Raw genomic sequence first — 22,081 nt, 5'->3', positions numbered from 1 at the left:
GTTGTGTCAAATGCTTTGCCAGAATCTAGATATGCTACGTCAACTGCTCCACCCTGGTCTAATACTTTTGTTACATAATCAAATAAGTCAATTAGATTAGTCTGACATTAACTCCTTGAAGTAAAACCATGCTGATTTTGGTCCTCTAAATTGTTTGTCTTTATGTAAGTCATAATTCTTTCTTTTAAGAGACTTTCCATTAATTTCCCTACTACACAAGTTAAACTAACTGACCTGTATTTACCAGATTCTTCTATACTGTCCTTTTTATTTAGATGTACTACATTCGCTATTCTCCAATCATCTGGAACAACAACTGTCAATAGTGACTTATTAAACAGATCAGTCACTGTGGCCGTTAGCACTGAAAGTGCCTTTAAAACTCTTAGATGAATATTATCAGGACCCGCTGACTTTTTTACATTTAATTTTGATAATGCCAATAAAACCTCATCCTCTGTATAAAGCTTTTTAGGAAATCAGTGCTGACTCCAAGGTAACTATACGTGCGTGAGCATAATGTTATCTATATGACACACATGAACTAACACCCTCTAGTGGTGAAAAACTGTCAAAATGCATTCAGATAACAGGTGGCCTTCAAGGTCTAAGAAATTAGCATATGAGCTTCCTAGGTTTAGGTTTCAACAAGGAATACAAAGAGAACAAAGCAAAATTGGTGATACAAGTGAATTGGAAAGTTGTTTAAAATTACATGCCCTATCTGAATCATGACAGTTTATTTTATACTAGACTGTCCCTTTAATGTAGACATTATATCTTCACATTCTTTTGTGAAAACAGAACAGAAGTAATCATTGAGACAGTCTACAATTTGCTTATCTCCTTTTACTATTCTACCATCAACTGTTTTCAATTTTACTATTCCAACCTTAGTTTTTCTTCTTTCACTGATATATTTAAAGAAGGTTTTGTCCCCATGTTTTACTGAAGGTGCTATCTTCTCTTCTGCATGAGCTTTAACCTTCCTAATTAACTGTGTAGTCTTTTTTTTGTTGGAGTCACATTATTTGGATATCATTATCTGTCTGTGTGTGTCTCTAATTTTTACAAGCTATCTTTTTTTTGTCTTTATAGCATGTGATACTTCTTTGGAAAACAATATTGGTTTCCTATTTCTTTTACTTTTACAACCATGTCTAATACAGTGTGCGGTTGCATCTAAAATGGCACCCTTCAAAAATTCCCACTATTCTTGAACCCCTTTAATAAGAGGTTGCCCTTTTAAATAGTTGTTTAGGTATTCTCCCTAAAGTCTAAAACTTTTGTTTTAGTCTGAGTGGACAGTGTCTGCACATAAGCACTAAACCAAACAGATTGATGATCACTGAATCCTAAGTTCTCAGCTACAGACACATCTGAAACTGTATCACTGTATTACATCTAATATAGCTTCCTTTCGAGTTGGTTCCTTAACTAATATAATATAATAATATAGCACTAAAAATATGTGTAAAATCTGTCATTTTGACAAAAAAACAGAACTCAACTATCATTCAAGAAGATGCATTTCTAAGCAAATAAACACAAACCTACAAATGCATACACTTTACTTATTCACTTCCAGTCCTGTTTATGAGCATAATTAAAGGGACACTAAAGTTAAAATTAAACTTTTATGATTCAGATACATAGTTGCCAACATTTTAATTTTTTTTTCCAGGAACACTTTGCAGCAAAAGCCACACCCATTTACGGTTTGTATAGCTCCACCCACTCAGATCAACTCCAAAAACAGGCACATGAAATTTTAGTAGTATAATATAGCCATACTGATTACTTAAAGGGACAGTAAACACCAGCATTTTTGTTGTTTAAAAAGGTAGATAATCCCTTTATTACCCATTCCCCAATTTTGCATAACCAACACAGTTATAATAATATACTTTTTACCTCTGTGATTACCTTGTATCTATGGCTCTACAAACTGCCCCCTTATTTCAGTTCTTTTGACAGACTTGCATTTTTAGCCAATCAGTGCTTGCTCTTAGGAGCGTCACGTGCCTCAGCTCAATGTTATCTATATGAAACACATGAACTAACGCCCTCTAGTGGTAAAAAACTGTCAAAATGCTTTCAGATTAGAGGTGGCCTTCAAGGTCTAAGAAATTAGCATATATACAGTACCTCCTAGATTTAGCTTTCAACTAAGAATACCAAGAGAACAAAGCAAAATTGGTAATAAAAATAAATTGGAAAGTTGTTTAAAATTACATGCCCTATTTAATTCATGAAAGTTTTTTTTTTACTTGACTGTCCCTTTAAAGGGACAGGGATGATTAAATAAAACTTTTGATTCAGGCAGAGCATGTTATTTAAAAAAAGTATATTTACCAATACTCAGCAGCAGCAATGCACTACTGGGAGCTAGCTGTTGATTGAAAGCTACACACATTTGTCTTTTGTCATTGGCTCACCCGATGTGTTTAGCTTGCTCCCAGCCAGCAGTGCATAACTGCTCTAGAATTGACTTTATTCACTTTGCAGACATTAAACACATGGCTATATGCAAATAATAGTGCAATAGTTTAACCTGACAAATGCTGTCTTAGGACTGCTGAGAACAATATATGCAAATATGTTGAGTACTTATTTTTATATTTTACTTTTGGGAAGACACTATTGAAATTTTCACAAGTAGGTGGCATTTTATAAGGTAACTATTCATGTTTTTATCTTTGTTGCTGCAGTGATTGTAGGCAGTGGGTTAAAAGACAGAAATGTCCCATTAAATCTGGATTTTTTGTATGTTCTGTGAATTCCAGTCCCAGCATGTGTTAAGGCCCTGCTAAGCAAAGTCTCAATATATACGAGGGAAATTGCACGTTATAAACTGTGCAACACTATTGAGCTGCCTGTCTTCATCGCCCCTTGTCTCCTACCCTCCCTGGCATTAATATAACATATCATGGCTTTTCGTTACCTGACAGCGCCCTCTGTGGTGGGAGTACTGAACTGCACACAATGTTTATAAACTATATAGAGACTTAATTGAACAAGGGACAAGCTTAAAAGGCAAGGACAGGAAGCCAAAAAAACTTGACTATCCTGGGAAAAATAGGACAGTTGGTAATTATGCAGATAGAGCATGCAATTTAAAACACAAATTCACTTCTATTATCAAATGTTGTCCTTTTATGTACACACTTTCTTGAGCACAAGATTCTACTGTGCAAGAGTTCACAATGTATACATGATTCACTGGTGGCTGTTGCAAGATGCATGGACAGAGAAATTGGAAGAAATTTGTCAGAAAGCATTTTAAATTCAACGTAATGTTATAAGATTGTCTTTTTATTTTGCATTATTTTTATTATGCAATGTAATGGTCCTTTAAAGATGGTCTACTTTGCATGTTTCAGATTCTCTCCCTGCTATGGCACATTTTCATTCCCCAATCAAAGGTTATATTGGTTGAGTATGGAATGCAGAATGTATCTGGGATACAAATACATGATTATTGGATTTATTTCCGTATTTGGTTGTAGCAATTATATATATATATATATATATATATATATATATATATATATATATATATACACACACACACAACACCATTTCTGTTTTTTTTAAAATGGGTATAACTGAAATGCTACAATATATCTCCTTAGCTAAATATACAATTTAAATTAAACATCTTAATACAAAGTAGGTTAGGTATAGCTAAATGCAGAATCTTTACTAAACTTATTGGAACGAAAATATACTTTAAAAAAAAACTTTGCATTATGCAGGCTTTTTTTCATAACGTTTTTCTAAAAAAATCTAATTAGAGTGAATTTTTGCCTTAACTGTACGTATGCTAATGAGCATAACATTTAAACTTTTGCTGAAAATACAGATTATTATGCAAATATATTTGAATGAAACCAAAAAAAGAACATTGTCTGAGTTGCAAATTTCCCTTCCAAAATTTATCAAACGAATCCCATGATTACTAGTATAATAGTATTTTGGGCTGATGATATTTGTACAGCAATGACATTTGTATATAAAAAAAATAATAATTGAGTGTTCTTCACTCTTCAGATATACAAAATATGATCTGGAAAGAACATATTCTGAAGTCTTTTTTTGCTGACTTATTTGTTTAAATAATGCACAGCTTTTGTATTCAACATAAATTTTCAAAATGAACATAACTAGAATGTGATATATTAAATACTATCTTAAATGATATATCCCTGGCCTATGTAATCGTGTCAGTGAGGTCGGTGATGACAAGATGCATTTTTTAACTCTAAGGTTCCTTGCAATGTTCACTTTTAATCCTATGAGATATGATATACTTGCCACTGATTTTACTTTGTACATATATATATATACAATTACATCTCAGAAATATCTCATAAAGATGTACCTAAACTCCATTTTGTAAGGTTTGCTAAAGCAAACATTGTGGATTTGTAAAAAAAATACAATAATAATAATAATTGGTTAAAGCATCCCACCCGAGCTCATTTGTGCTCATGTTAGTGGATTGGAGTTTTATATAAATTCAGGGAGTCTCATTCTATTTTAATAGAGAAGCAGGAATAATTCAGCCCATGAAAGCAAAGGGGCCAATTTCACAAAGCCCAGACAGACAGGGTTCGCTTCAGCAAACTTGTCTGTCCGGGATCGCAGAAAGCAGGCAGGAATATGCTGCCCACATTCATTATTACACAAATGGCTACTTGTACAATGCCGTCCCACTGCTCCTGCTAGCCCAATGGTGTGTGAGTAGGGGCTGTCAATCAACCCGAGCGAACATGTCAAGGGTGATTTTAATCTGCCAGTTAAGAGCTGGCATAAAGTTGCAGAAGCACGGTATAATGAATGAACGCAAGATTTTTGCAGGTAATTTTTGCAGCATTTAAAAATGGATGTGCACCAATACCCCCAGCTTTGCGTTAGCTTAAAATGTAAGTATATTTATATAACACTGTTGGTTATGCAAAACTAAGGAATGGGTAATAAAGGGATTATCTTTCTCTTTAAAAAACAAAAATTCTGGTGTTGACTGTCCCTTTAAAGGCTTATTCAATGGGATATTGCTAACTCGTATTACAAGTTGAAACAAAAATTTTTTTTTTTGCACACTACTCTGATGTGCGCAAAAAGCTGAAGTTCGAATATCACACATGCGTTAATGTATTCCCCCATAGAAGTTGAAAGAGCAAAAAAAGTGGAAAAAACCCTATCACCCTACTCGCGCGCAAACCCAATGGTATATATAATTGAATAAGAATTGTGAAATTAAGCACTCGCTGGTCTTCAGACATCAGTGACAAAAAGGCTTTATTTTGTGACAAACAACATGTGAAAAGACAAAACTTTGTCTTGTAGTGCCCTCCCCCAATCACAACCAATCAAGGCTGTCCGTGTGCAAAAAATGCTCCAATGAAAGAGGCATAGCTGTGACAATGTGTTATCATAATCAACAGAGAATATAAATAAAAAAAAAATAATTCATGTGTTGCCACTAACCGTGGTCAAATGCAATATGTGAAATACAGTGCGGTAGTGTTTATCTCCCACCCTGTAATCCGATCAGTTAGAGACAAAGCTATATTCGCTGTAAACAGAAAAAGTTATATTCGCTGTAAACAGAAAAAGTAAAAAGCCATATCGATCTCGGGGTCATATACAATAAAGCGCTATGAGCAACTAAAACACCCACTAAGGAAATCAAACCAACTACCTTCAACTGGGCGTGAACGGAGAGCGGCATTAACCACTAAAATCAGGCAATCGGGCCCTCATAACAAAATACCCCATTGGATAAACAGGAGATTGCCTTCCTGAAAGCAGACCAACCAGACAAATGTAAAATTGACAAGACTCTGTGGGCGTGCTAGCCCTTGATTATCATCATGGAGAAGGCGTGTCCTAACACCAAATGTAAACAGTGATCAGTATGCCGGAAAAATACACTGCAACTCAGGCAAGCAACAAAAAAAGGGGGGAACCAGCCACAACACTCTAACGACACTGCAGAACAGTACAAAGAGGGGTCAGAGGGGCTAAAATTTAAGTGTCAAACACTCGAAAAACTTGCAATAGTGAAAAAAAGGGGGTATAAAAACCAGAAGTAAAATAGACTATCAAGACTCAATATTGTACACATGGTGTGCAACAGTATTTGTATAGTGTTCAAAATGCAAGTGTTACAAAAATAATGAGATGAAACAATACACAAAAAATAATAAAAATAGATTAGTCCCAAGTCTCATAAATGGTCTCATAGATAAATCTTAAGTGTCAACCCTGCGAGAGTGAACATCAAAAAAGGGCGGGTGTAGAAACACATACAAATAAAGTAAAAAATAATAAAAATCAAACAAAACACCTTTACCCACCTGGTGATAATGTATCATCACAATGTCTTAACTGATCGGACACAGAATGTGGACGGCACAAAACCAGCCCTACATAGTGAAAATAAAAACAAAGATGTATTCCAACCTTAGCAATAGATCTCTTCCCCCTCTTGTTATTGTGCTGAATGGCTGCCCCACTGCTTGCGGCCGATGCAGGGGGTCATAGTAAATTTATAAGCTGTTATAATTGGGTGAAATATGTCCAGCATGTGTCATTTGGCTTTCTAACTAACCATACTGTGAGGCTTCAGAAAAGGATGAGAACACATGGCAGTTGATCTACAACAGTTGGTTGCCCTAGTGCCATGTAATATCGACATATGCAGTAATATTTTTTAGTTTCACACACCTCAAGTCCAGTATCAGGTCACTCTATTTCTCAGAGACCCCCTGTGATACAGCAGATCATTTTATCATATAGCTGAAATTTATTTCTCAGTGTCCACTAGCATAGTAACTTCCCTCTCCCCTCTATATCAGCTTCCTATATATGTCTGCTATCCTAGTTCCAAAACAAGCTATATATATATTTGTTTAAACCATAATCTTTTCTACACTGGATATGTGTAATATCCTATATTATATATAAAACCTGAGGTACCATAACCAAGAGTGGTCTCCTCACTCCATTATAACCTTTCATATATTTATCCATGTTCACATACTTTAAGGTCCAAGAGTTGTCTTCTAGAGCAATTTTAGAAGGTTTCTCTATGAACAGGTACTTTGTATTAATACCGCCATCTTTTTTGTAACCTATTCCTAAAAATTAGCTATACTGTCCTTGCATTAAGTTGGAATGTATATGATACCTTTTGTGTTGCATGGCAATCTATTTTGTATTTATATACTTGCTGTATGCCTGTCTTAAGTACCTTAATACAAAATATTTAAAAAAACAAAACAAAAATAAGAACAAACTAATTTAATTAAAAACAATAAGATATACACATTTAAAAACACAATACAACAGGCTTAATGCAAGTGTGTACAGGTTACTATGGGATCTAAGAATGGAGGCCAAAAAGAGGGGGGCTTCTTTGCCATTACTAGAAATTGAATAAAGGGCCATTATATTGACATTCTACTATTTAAGTAGACATGGAAGAAAAATATAAGGGTCATGGTTATGGAAATAGAATCATGAACTCTCAATCATGATTGCTTATATCCAACCACATAATTGGAATACTCAAGGGATGCCCCCATCATCAAAGAGTTGAAATCTGAGAGACTCATTAATGCAGACTGACATTATGCCTGATACGTCTCAACAACCCTGGCTGAAGAAGAACGGGTGTTTCAGGTGCACTAGTTGCGTTACCTGCAATGGAATGCTTATAGGTACACAATTCTAACACCCTGACCTGAAGAAGAAGTATGAGATAAAAAAAAATTCTCACATGCACTACCCAATACATAATCTATCTATTGAACTGCCCATGTGAGAAATTTTATACAGGCAAAATGACCAATGATGCCACAACGAGGATTGCCAATCATCGTTCAAGCATCCGTACAGCCATCACAAAAGGAAAATCTGATCAACCCGTGTCCCGTCACTTCCTCGAGGCAGGACACACTGTAAAAGACTTGAGGTTCAGAATCATTGACCACATACCTAGTCCAAGAAGGGGTGGAAACAGAGTCAAGATCTTCCTACAGAAAGGGTCTAGGTGTAAATACGAACTTGGGACTTTTTCACCTAGAGGACTGAATGTACACACCGGCTGGCAGTGTTACCTGTAGTACTCCCCAAGGCAAAAGAGCATTTACATTTGACATGAGATTCCATGACCCTCAGACAAGCTTTTTGACGATGGGGGTGTCCCTTGAGTATTCCAATTATGTGGTTGGATATAAGCAATCATGATTGAGAGTTCATGATTCTATATCCATAACCATGACCATTATATTTTTCTTCCATCATGTGTACTTAAATAGTAGAATGTCGATATAATGGCCCTTTATTCAATTTCTAGTAAGGGCAAAGAAGCCCCCCTCTTTTTGGCCTCCATTCTTAGATCCCATAGTAACTTATGGACACACTTACATTAAGCCTGTTGTATTTTGTTTTTAAATGTGTATATCTTATTGTTTTTAATTAATTTGTTTGTTCTTATTTTCACTACAGAGGGCTGGTTTTGTGCTGTCCACATTGTGTGTCCGATCAGTTAAGACTTACATGATCCCCAGGTGGGTAGAGGTGTTTTGTTTGATTTTTATTCTTTCTTTACTTTATTTTTATGTGTTCCTACACCGGCCATATGCAGTGTTCACTCTCGCGGGGTTGACACTTAAGATTTATCTATGAGACCATTTATGAGACTTGGGACTAATCTATTGTTATTATTTTTTTGCGTATTGTTTTATATCTCATTATTTTTGTGACACTTGCATTTTGAACACTATACAAATACTGTTGCACACCCTGTGTACAATATGGAGTCTTGATAGTCTGTTTGACTTCTGGTTTTTATACCCCCTTTTTCACTATTGATAAGTGGCACTGATAAGTTTATTTGTATCGTTTGTTCAGAATGGATGAGGTTGTTCACTCCTATATTGTTTTTCTCTTTGTTTGGCAGCCCCATATATGCACCTTAGAGTGTGAGGAAGGTTTCTGGCCCTTTGTATATGCAAGTTTTTCGAGTGTTTGACATTTATATTTTATCCCCTCCGACCCCTCTTTGTACTGTGCTGCAGTGTTGTTAGAGTGCTGTGCCTGGTTCCCCCCTTTTTTGTTGCTTGCCCGAGTTGCAGTATATTTTTTCGGCATACTTATCACTGCTTACATTTCGTGTTAGGACACGCCTCCTCCATGATGATCATGGGCTAGCACGCCCAGAGAGTCAGTTTTACATTTGTCTGGTTGGTCTGCTATCAGAAAGGAAACCTCCTGTTTATCTAAAGGGGTATTTTGTTATGAGGTTCCGATTGCTTGAGTTGAGTGGTTAAAGGGACACTAAACCCAACATTTTTCTTTTATGATTCAGGTAGAGAAAACAATCTTAAACAACTTTCCAATATACTTCTATTACATAATTTGCTTAATTCATTAGCTATCCTATGTTGAAGAAATAGCAATTAACATGGGTGAGCCAATCACACAAGACATTTATGTGCAGCCACCAATCAGCAGCAACTGAGCCTATCTAGATATGCTTTTCAGCAAAGGATATAAAGCAAATGAAGCAAATTAGATAATAGAAGTAAATTAGAAAGCTGTTTAAAATTGCAAGCTCTTTCTAAATCATGAAATAATTTTTGGGGGTTTCATGTCCCTTTAATGCTGCTCTCCATTTACGCCCAGTTGAAGGTAATTGGTTTGATTTCCATAGTGGGCGTTTTAGTTGCTCATAGTGCTTTATTGTATATGACCTCGAGATCGATATGGCTTTTTACTTTTTCTTTGGGCAAGACAAAAAGAACAAACGATGGCACTACTCAGGTTGTTGCCCTTTTAAGTTTGAATGTTATTACGCCTATCACAGAGGCTAAAAGTATTCAAATGAGTATCCAATGGGGCGGGTGCTGTACACCTGGCAGAGCTAATACGTAGGAAAAGGTTTCAGTCCAAGACTGAAAAGGAGTGTACATACATATATAGCACTCAACAACCATTGGCGCTGAATTATAGTTGACGGTACTAGCCAGAACAAATTAGAAATGATGTAAATGTCTGATTCCAATATATGAAACTTAACCTTTATTGCTATAAATTTAAAAACAAAATAACACAAACAAAACCCTAAATATTAAAAACACAGTCACGGTTTAAAGGATGTGTGGGCAAACAGCACAGGTATAGTAACTGCCCCTAATAAATTGGAGCACCGATCGAGGTATTATCACTAGAACAAACTGAATAATTACTCGGAGATTGTATAGTCTCCTATGTAATGTGACAATATTAAACAGTATAATCAGAAAAATGACTGCAGTGTTCACCTCTCCTATATGGTACAAGCAATATAAGGGGATATGAAATGCCAGAATAATATATCACTGGTTCATGTGTACTGATAATTAAAATATTACTCTAAGTCGAATCAGTTTTTGCAGCTGGGATTTTAAAGTAATAGTTGTTCTGCAGCAAAAGATTATATAGATGATCTTAATATATCACCATCCATAGTATGGACCCTAGAATAATTAGTGACTTATATAGGTATCTTTATTGGTTTTGACATTGGACTCTATATTCCATGGATAAGGTACCTGAAAGGGAGATAAGTATGCTTCACATGTGTATTGATAGAGTGTTTGTTTTGTCACAGTATTGACCGTTAGTACACCGTCAGTTGACTTATAAGGGTTCCTTTATTTATTATAATACTGGAATATATACACCACAAATGTGGTATAGAGATTGTCAATAGTTTCACCTATATCACATCAGGTAAAGTTAGTCAATGTTATCAATTAATTAAATTTAGTATTGAACCGATGAATAGTTATTTCCTATTATTGACTAGGGTGTCCTAATATCCATATAGCTGTATATTAAATGTTGACACAAGTTTCAACACGGTTTTTGCGTTATAGAAATCATTTTTAGGATATTACTCTAAGGCAGAACTGATTTATGTAGCAGAGATTCTAGGATAATTGTTATACTGTAGTACAATATTATATGACTTATCTTGGTATAATGCTATCTATATTAACAACCATAAGTACATAATCAGTTAGTTTATATGGGTTCCTTTATTTAATTGTAATACTAGAATATATACACCATAATTATGGTATAGAGATTGCCAATGTTTCACCTGTATAACTTAGAGAAAAGTTTGTCAGTGTTATCACTCTGTAAATTAAACTGTTAAAGTGATAATCTGTTGTTATCTATCACTCGCTACAAAATGTTAATCCCATGTAGCTGTATATTGAGTGCTGACACTGCTTCCTTTATAGTTTTTCAATATTAGAATATAATTCTAAGTAAAGTTCGTTCTATGCGGTTGGAATTCTGAAATGATTGCTATATAGCAGTGAATGATTTTATGGCAGTCTAGATGAAACGCCATCCACAATATTACTTAGGAGAACTGTATAGTTACTCTAGGTATAGTATTCCTGCATTGTCCCTCTGCCAAATAAATTATTGTAATGGTGAATACTAGTCACCTTATATTTAGTACAATACGATATCTATATTGCTGGAATATGTTGTTGCTAGTATTAAATCGAGTACTACTTTTCTATGGAGCAGATATAAAATACTAATAAACTCTGTGCTGTATAAATTACTGAATTAAAGGTGCTAATCCGGTAACCATATCAAGATGGGAAAGATATTGCGGCCATCTTGATATATAGCCATCCACCATCAAACTTAATAATGCATTATTTTCTTCTAAAGGACCATTAGATTAAACTAAGTAAAGTAGCCCAACAACCGTTACTGCAATTTAAAAAAACAACACTGTTTAGCACAACCGGAGTGAGACGCTAAGTCCCCGCTCCCCCTAACTTGTTTTGCTGGAGGCTTTTTCAAAGGTGGGGCGGCCGGCTGAAATCAAAACTTTTATTGGCCAAAGAGAAATAACATCACGCGGATTTCTCGTTAGTGGTAGGTCGGAATCAAGCGCTGTCTATTGGTCCAGATAGGGGGCGTGGCTGACCAATCACAATCGCGTTTGAGTGACACTCTCCGGGGTTTCCATGACAACCCCTCGCGTTGTATATACTATCTGTATTAGCGATTTCGGATAAACGGCAGTCATGTTTGAATGTAAAGAATCAGTAGTTAATATCAGGGACATATTGGTAATATCAATTGGCCCAGTCGTAGTGATATTAGGTATGTCATTATATAGTTTTTGACATAGATATGTCCTGGTTACATATTATTTATATCTCTGGGAGAGCAATAATAGATGGATTATTCTCATATGATAAATTCCCTTAAGAGACTACGGTATGTTTTAATCTAAAAAATGAATGTGACTCTAGTTTAAATGTATGTGAATCCTATTGCTCAATGGAATTTCCGGCCGGTGTCTATCTTAGATCGATTAATATTTTATTCATAAAATTAGAATATGGGATAAATGAATATACTAAAAAAATTCAAAATTAGATATTCCTCCCCGGATTTTGAGCAGGGCCATCAGCTCAATATTTATAGTAGGAGTATCATCAGACATCCACTGATTATCTAGTTCTAAGTATCCCTATATGTAATATAATGGTTGCTGAAGGGGTAAAAGGTATTGTCAAGATCACAGTTCCTTATCTATTGATACCGGACATCATAGGTTGGGTAATTATCAAACCCCTACTGGTTCGATAAATAAGTGAAAATAAGTGCACAGAACAAATATCCCACACCCAGGTATCAAATTGTATTAGGCTGGGTGGTACCATATAATGTTAATTGTCATTAGTGTATAAAGTGATGAGGTGATAATGAATGAATAAAAATAATATCATTGGATGCATGTAATGCAATTGATTCAGTGATGTAAATAAATTGTGACACAAGGAAAATGGGGGTTCTGGTTTTGGGGAGTGCTAAACGCTGGTGAATTTTTTTTATCAATTAATGTGAAACTGAAAAAAGAAAAACACACACAAAGCTCAAGGGAGTGTATCCCATATAGGGGAGTAGGATAAGGAGCTGATAATCGACTCTTGACCTTTAAATCAACAATATAGGGATGAATTAATCTTAGAATCCTGCTATAAAAAGCAATAATAATTGTTTTGTTCATTTAAACCCTTAGGGTGAACACAGTCCAGTAAGTAGATCCACCTGCATTCGGATCTTAGTAGAGTTTGCTCTAAATTGCCTCCACGAATGCCTAGCGATATCTTTTCGATTCCTTGACATTTCAGTCCTTGAGGTTTGGCTTGATGGTATTGCAGAAAGGGAAATGCCACAGAAGTTATTGTTTTGCCATCTTCCAGATCTTTGCTTGCATTCTTAATATTGCGTATATGTTCTTGCACTCGCGTATGTAATTTACGGCTCGTCATGCCTACTTAGATTTTATTGCAAGGACAAAAAAGCGCATATATTATGCTTTGGGTAGTGCAGCTGATGTAGTGCTGCATTCGGTGTATTTTCCCGAATCTATCTTGAATTATGTTTGTTTATTTGAAATGCTTACACGTAGAGCATGTTCCGCAAGGGAATGACACAGGAACGATGGCTGTTTCCATTTTATGTACCTAAAAGTGACTGGCAGATACTCGGTTTTTGATGTTTTTAGTTCTTCTGTAGCCTATTTTAACTGAATCGCCAATATTTGGTTTTAAATCCTGGTACAATTGAAGGATGGACCAGTGTTTGTTTATAATTTCAGTGATTAGATGTACGGAGGGGTTATATGTTAGTATCAATCTTGCCTGTGTATCTCTGTCCTTGCGGGTGTTCTTTTGGAGTAAATTGTTCCGATCTGTATTGAGAGCTCTGGATCTGTTTTTTTTTATTTCATGCTTACTGTATCCTCTGTCCAATAGCCTTTTCTCCAATTCTTTCGCTTTTGATTTAAATAGCGTTAAGTCACTGCAATTTCTTCTAATCCGGAGAAATTCTCCAACTGGTAAAGATTTGGTGGTACCAGGAGCATGTCCACTTGTTTTATACAATAGACTATTGGTAGCTGTCGGTTTTCTGAATAGGTCAGTGTGGATTTTGCCATCTTCATCTTTGAGTATCAGTAAGTCTAGAAATTCTATCCTGGATTGACTCATATTATAAGTCAGCTTGATGTTAAGAGAGTTATCATTCAATTTGCTAAGAAATCTTTCCAATTCATCTCTAGTTCCCTCCCATAGGAATAAAATATAATCTACTGGTTCGTATCGTCAGTTAGCGAGTCAGTGAAAACATATTTACGCTCCCACCAGCCAAGGAAGAGATTCGTGTATGTTGGTGCACATGCTGTGCCCACTTTGTTTCTAACTGAACGGATTACAGGGTGGGGGATAGACACTACCGCACTGTATTTCACATATTGTATTTGACCACGGTTAGTGGCAACACACGTTTTTTGAATTTATATTCTCTGTTGATTATGATAACACATGTTTTCACAGCTATACCTCTTTCATTGGATCATTTTTTGCACACGGACAGACTTTAAAAGGGCACTATAGGCCTTTAAAAGTTTTGTCTTTTCACATGTTGTTTGTCAGAGGAAGGGACAGTATTTGGTCCCGAAACATCACAAAATAAAGCCTTTTTGTTACTGATGTCTGAAGACCAGCGAGTGCTTAATTCCACAATTTATATATATATATATGTGTGTGTGTGTGTGTGTGTGAATATCTATTTAAAAATTCATAGAATGTGCGAACATATTTAATTATGTGTTTATATGTGTATATATGTTTGTAATACATATATACACATATAATTACATGAAAACATCTGTACACACATATAAACACACACACACACATATATATATATATATAAACATATACAACTTTAGACATGTATATGTATGTATCGCTATGTTAAAGCCTTTTGCCTGCCTTTTTTTTCTAACACTTGAGACCGCATATCTTTGAGCCCTAATAACTTTTTTCTGCAATATTTTTTTAAAATAATTTTATTAGATGGTGTTATTATGAGTGTAACTGTACTTTGTAATGTATTTTTGATGTGTTTTGTGACACTTTTTGTTTTACGAAACAGTTAACCAGAGCTCTGAGGATGCGCTATTCCAACAAGCATTAACTTCAATTTGCGTTAATGTGATTGCGCTTACTTTCAATGCTTGCAAACACCTGCAATAAACCCCTTTTCACTTGGGCATAAATGTTAGCGCTCCACTCGTAAGCTGGCCCATAGTGTTTAATGTCTCTTAAATAGATAATTTAGAGACTGACAAGAGCTTAATCAAACTTGTATGGAATTATTGATTTAAAGAAAACTATTTTTAATATAATGTAGTTAGTTTTATATAATTCATGTTAATTTTTACATGCCAATCCAAAATACTGTTATACAAGTAAAGAAAGGGTAGTTACTTTTAATTCAATATTATTCATTCTTATAGCTTAAACACCTGTAAACTGGCTATAATGAAAATCAATTAATTAAAACATTCATTTTAATATTATGCTTTTCTAAATGACTTAAATATTATTATTTAATGTATGTTAATTTAAATTGATGGAAAAGCCTATTTAGTTTTTTTTACATAAAATAATAATTTACAATTCTCCTAATTGCCATAGGCCTAGATTTGGAGTTCGGCGGTAGCCGTCAAAACCAGCGTTAGAGGCTCCTAACGCTGGTTTTGGCCGCCCGCTGGTATTTGGAGTCAGTGATTAAAGGGGTCTAACGCTCACTTTTCAGCCGCGACTTTTCCATACCGCAGATCCCCTTACGTCAATTGCGTATCCTATCTTTTCAATGGGATCTTTCTAACGCCGGTATTTAGAGTCGTTTCTGAAGTGAGCGTTAGAGCTCTAACGACAAAATTCCAGCCGCCTGAAAATAGCAGGAGTTAAGAGCTTTCTGGCTAACGCCGGTTCATAAAGCTCTTAACTACTGTACCCTAAAGTACACTAACACCCATAAACTACCTATGTACCCCTAAACCGAGCTCCCCCCACATCGCCGCCACTCGATTTAAATTTTTAACCCCTAATCTGCCGACCGCCACCTACGTTATACTTATGTACCCCTAATCTGCTGCCCCTAACCCCGCCGACCCCTGTATTACATTTATTAACCCCTAACCTGCCCCCCACAACGTCGCCGCCAGCTACTTAAAATAATTAACCCCTAATCTTCCGACCGCAAAGCGCCGCCACCTACGTTATCCCTATGTACCCCTAATCTGCTACCCCTAACACCGCCGACCCCTATATTATATTTATTAACCCCTAATCTGCCCCCCTCAACGTCGCCGACACCTGCCTACACTTATTAACCCCTAATCTGCCGAGCGGACCTGAGCGCTACTATAATAAAGTTATTAACCCCTAACCCGCCTCACTAACCCTATCATAAATAGTATTAACCCCTAATCTGCCCTCCCTAACATCGCCGACACCTACCTTCAATTATTAACCCCTAATCTGCCGAGCGGACCTCACCGCTACTGTAATAAATGTATTAACCCCTAAAGCTAAGTCTAACCCTAATACTAACACCCCCCTAAGTTAAATATAATTGTTATCTAACAAAATAAATTAACTCTTATTAAATAACTTATTCCTATTTAAAGCTAAATACTTACCTGTAAAATAAATCCTAATATAGCTACAATATAAATTATAATTACATTGTAGCTATTTTAGGATTAATATTTATTTTACAGGCAACTTTGTAATTATTTTAACCAGGTACAATAGCTATTAAATAGTTAAGAACTATTTAATAGTTACCTAGTTAAAATAATAACAAATTTACCTGTAAAATAAATCCTAACCTAAGATATAATTAAACCTAACACTACCCTATCAATAAATTAATTAAATAAACTACCTACAATTACCTACAATTAACCTAACACTACACTATCAATAAATTAATTAAACACAATTGCTACAAATAAATACAATTAAATAAACTAGCTAAAGTACAAAAAAATAAAAAAGAACTAAGTTACAAAAAATAATAAAATATTTACAAACATAAGAAAAATATTACAACAATTTTAAACTAATTACACCTACTCTAAGCCCCCTAATAAAATAACAAAGCCCCCCAAAATAAAAAATTCCCTACCCTATTCTAAATTAAAAAAGTTACAAGCTCTTTTACCTTACCAGCCCTGAACAGGGCCCTTTGCGGGGCATGCCCCAAGAATTTCAGCTCTTTTGCCTGTAAAAGAATAAATACAATACCCCCCCCCAACATTACAACCCACCACCCACATACCCCTAATCTAACCCAAACCTCCCTTAAATAAACCTAACACTAAGCCCCTGAAGATCTTCCTACCTTGTCTTCACCATACCAGGTTCACCGATCCGTCCTGGCTCCAACATCTTCATCCAACCCAAGCGGGGGTTGGCGATCCATCATCCGGTGCTGAAGAGGTCCAGAAGAGGCTCCAAAGTCTTCCTCCTATCCGGCAAGAAGAGGACATCCGGACCGGCAAACATCTTCTCCAAGCGGCATCTTCAATCTTCTTCCATCCGGTGCGGAGCGGGTCCATCTTGAAGCAGGCGACGCGGATCCATCCTCTTCTTCCGTTGTCTCCCGACGAATGACGGTTTCTTTAAGGGACGTCATCCAAGATGGCGTCCCTCGAATTACGATTGGCTGATAGGATTCTATCAGCCAATCGGAATTAAGGTAGGAATTTTCTGATTGGCTGATGGAATCAGCCAATCAGAATCAAGTTCAATCCGATTGGCTGATCCAATCAGCCAATCAGATTGAGCTCGCATTCTATTGGCTTTTCGGAATTCGAGGGACGCCATCTTGGATGACGTCCCTTAAAGGAACCGTCATTCGTCGGGAGACAACGGAAGAAGAGGATGGATCCGCGTCGCCTGCTTCAAGATGGACCCGCTCCGCACCGGATGGAAGAAGATTGAAGATGCCGCTTGGAGAAGATGTTTGCCGGTCCGGATGTCCTCTTCTTGCCGGATAGGAGGAAGACTTTGGAGCCTCTTCTGGACCTCTTCAGCACCGGATGATGGATCGCCAACCCCCGCTTGGGTTGGATGAAGATGTTGGAGCCAGGACGGATCGGTGAACCTGGTATGGTGAAGACAAGGTAGGAAGATCTTCAGGGGCTTAGTGTTAGGTTTATTTAAGGGGGGTTTGGGTTAGATTAGGGGTATGTGGGTGGTGGGTTGTAATGTTGGGGGGGGTATGGTATGTTTTTTTTTACAGGCAAAAGAGCTGAAATTCTTGGGGCATGCCCCGCAAAGGGCCCTGTTCAGGGCTGGTAAGGTAAAAGAGCTTGTAACTTTTTTAATTTAGAATAGGGTAGGGAATTTTTTATTTTGGGGGGCTTTGTTATTTTATTAGGGGGCTTAGAGTAGGTGTAATTAGTTTAAAATTGTTGTAATATTTTTCTTATGTTTGTAAATATTTTATTATTTTTTGTAACTTAGTTCTTTTTTATTTTTTGTACTTTAGCTAGTTTATTTAATTGTATTTATTTGTAGCAATTGTGTTTAATTAATTTATTGATAGTGTAGTGTTAGGTTAATTGTAGGTAATTGTAGGTAGTTTATTTAATTAATTTATTGATAGGGTAGTGTTAGGTTTAATTATATCTTAGGTTAGGATTTATTTTACAGGTAAATTTGTTATTATTTTAACTAGGTAACTATTAAATAGTTCTTAACTATTTAATAGCTATTGTACCTGGTTAAAATAATTACAAAGTTGCCTGTAAAATAAATATTAATCCTAAAATAGCTACAATGTAATTATAATTTATATTGTAGCTATATTAGGATTTATTTTACAGGTAAGTATTTAGCTTTAAATAGGAATAATTTATTTAATAAGAGTTAATTTATTTCGTTAGATGTAAATTATATTTAAGTTAGGGGGGTGTTAGTGTTAGGGTTAGACTTAGCTTTAGGGGTTAATACATTTATTATAGTAGCGGTGAGGTCCGCTCGGCAGATTAGGGGTTAATAATTGAAGTTAGGTGTCGGCGATGTTAGGGAGGGCAGATTAGGGGTTAATACTATTTATGATAGGGTTAGTGAGGTGGATTAGGGGTTAATAACTTTATTATAGTAGCGCTCAGGTCCGGTCGGCAGATTAGGGGTTAATAAGTGTAGGCAGGTGTCGGCGACGTTGAGGGGGGCAGATTAGGGGTTAATAAATATAATATAGGGGTTGGCGATGTTAGGGCAGCAGATTAGGGGTACATAGGGATAACGTAGGTTGCGGCGGTTTACGGAGCGGCAGATTAGGGGTTACAAAAAATATGCAGGGGTCAGCGATAGCGGGGGCGGCAGATTAGGGGTTAATAAGTGTAAGGCTAGGGGTGTTTAGACTCGGGGTACATGTTAGAGTGTTAGGTGCAGACGTAGGAAGTGTTTCCCCATAGGAAACAATGGGGCTGCGTTAGGAGCTGAACGCTGCTTTTTTGCAGGTGTTAGGTTTTTTTTCAGCTCAAACAGCCCCATTGTTTCCTATGGGAGAATCTTGCACGAGCACGTTTTTGAGGCCGGCCGCGTCCGTAAGCAACTCTGGTATCGAGAGTTGCATTTGCAGTAAAAATGCTCTACGCTCCTTTTTTGGAGCCTAACGCAGCATTTGATTAAACTCTCGATACCAGAGTTAAATTTATGGTGCGGCCAGAAAAAAGCCCGCGGAGCGTTAACAGCCCTTTTACCGCCAAACTCCAAATCTAGGCCATAGTAATTTAAAATGATATTTTTCAGCCATATAGTTTTATCCCCTAGGAACACTGCCATTATTAATACCTGAAATATATTTGGTTAGATAAATGTAATGCAATGTCATGCCCAGTTTATTAATTTATTAATTTGGAGCCTGGAGAGAATTAGTGTAATTTGTTAGATCAGGTCTTTTGAAAAGGGATTGGTGAGATAGGAAATGATAAGGAGACAAACCAACATAAATACTAATGTTCTAGAGCTTGAACAGACATCAAGAACAACACCAGCTGCCATTTTGTACCTACTTTGTAGGGCTGCAGGTATGCAAGGCCTTCAAATGAGGCTTCCAGGTAGCAATGGAAACCGATTTCTCATCAGCCGCATAACTACGCCATACACACTACGTGCAGGATATATGATAAAAAAGAAAAACAAGGCAGAGGGGAGCAGGGATAAAACAAAAATTGAAAAGCAGATTAGTAAACCAGTACAAGTCATGGCTTTATTCATCATTCATAGCATTGATACATGCCTGAGAGGTGGAAGAATACTTTCATAATATCGCCAGGTGGCTGTCAGGTATGTTCGACTGGAATCAGTAGAATAAAACCGCCACGTAGCCTGGTACGAGGAGAAAATAAAAGCACAAGGGAACCAACAAAACATGAAATAAAGGAAGAACCACTTTGGTTATGGAATATTAATACTTCTCTCATACCACGTGCATTGCCTTTTAGGTTTTCTTAATATGTTTAATGACAAATGAAAATGCTTAACTGAAGCATTAACAATTCTATATTTATTACTGCCATTTACCAGGAGTAAAGTTTTTTTGTGGGAAAGAAGCAAAATATATTTAACATAATTATTCCCAAGTTTTGTTATGTTTAATACTTTTTTTTTCTTTCAAATTTATATTAAATAATAAATTATTTTTCTACATCACCTTTTAAACAAGGTATTTTCATCTACTAAATAAAATCTCTTGTTTACTTTACTGTTTGTTTGTGCAGAATGATGTCCAATACTGAACTATGCGCCTAAAGGTAGTTTTATTAATAGCTCAAATATAGTGTATTCCAATAACTTATACTATATTTAGTATTGATTATATTCAAAGGATGTTTACCAGTTATTGGATTTACATTTTTCAAAACTGTAAATGAGTACACTTGAATGGAAGTTATTATTACACTATGCACATCACGCATTGGCATGTTATGATATAACTGGATGTAAGGGTTAAAAGCAATAGAATTATACCGTAAAAAAGCTTAAGTAGTATCATCAAATTCTATCATAAATAATAAAAGAGATCCTTGTGCAAAGTCGTGAACAATGTAGAAAAACTAACCATTGTTGTATATATATTAGTGTATTGCAATTATTTACTACATACTGATGTAAAAGAACAATAGTGGTAAAATCATTAATATAACACCAGAAATATTAACAACATAAAATAATGTGTTTAAAAATAACCAATTAGGCTTTACTTTTGTTATAATTTTGTGTTAGCAATACCTTTGTCAATTTGTTAATAAAAAGTCAAGAAATCTGGAAACACAACATTTTTGCGTCTATAAAGAAAAAGTGTTACTATTATATACAAACTGTAATACAACACTAAATAAACAGTTCTTATTGTAAACAGTCCCATAGTGTTTAACTCAAAGTAAAAGGTTAGCGTTAATTCATGATACAATCAACAACAACAAGGGAGAAGACATAATTATTAGGAAAACAGGGTATATATTTGTACAAAGATATAAAAACTATTTTTTTCTTTCATTGCATTACATTGTTTTCTTGTTTTATACTTTATTTTACGCTGTTGGGTCTATACTTTTCTTACATAGACTTCTAAAATATTAATGTCTGAAAAGAATCAATAAATAGGATAGTATATTAACGATACTATAGGAACAATGTAACCAGAGCAATATTTTAGGAAATAATATTACGCTATCCTTCATAACTGCATTTGCCGTGACTGAACGTAGGCAGTTAAGTAAATTTAAGGGAAAAAAAGTAAAGTATTATTGTAACTAAGGATTTCGTTTTTGTATCCTTTCATTTAATACACTTATCTGTGTAATTATTAGTGGGCATCAGTAAACAATATGCTTTTACATAGTTGACATAAAAATCTGTAACATGGTTAGCATCCCCAGAAGAGTAAATCAAATAATAATAATAGTAATAAATAATAATAATAATAAAAATACACATGAATAGACTAAATGTTTAGTTTGAAGTTTAGCAGTATGTTAACCTCTTGGATGAATGTAGTTTTAATGGCAATTCATTGGGGGTTATTATTTTAGGTAAGTTAAAAGTAAAACAAACAGTGTAGCAAAGCAACAGAAAAAGGAAGCAAAACGAATTTATGGTTATAT

At 35.6% G+C, this 22,081-nt stretch overlaps 1 protein-coding gene across 1 annotated transcript in view; it reads right to left on the bottom strand.

The window, feature by feature from the left end:
* The window catches only part of KCNQ5 (potassium voltage-gated channel subfamily Q member 5), a 433,357-nt gene that overhangs the window by 174,784 nt on the left and 236,492 nt on the right, over window positions 1-22,081 (bottom strand). The window contains exon 11 of the mRNA XM_053711999.1: window positions 20,215-20,303. Coding sequence (XP_053567974.1) covers window positions 20,215-20,303 — 89 coding nt within the window. The remainder of the gene's footprint in view (window positions 1-20,214; window positions 20,304-22,081) is intronic.

This window comes from Bombina bombina, chromosome 4 (assembly GCF_027579735.1).
Source record: "Bombina bombina isolate aBomBom1 chromosome 4, aBomBom1.pri, whole genome shotgun sequence".
NCBI classification, from domain to species: domain Eukaryota; kingdom Metazoa; phylum Chordata; class Amphibia; order Anura; family Bombinatoridae; genus Bombina; species Bombina bombina.
This window is presented reverse-complemented; position numbering and strand designations above follow the sequence as displayed.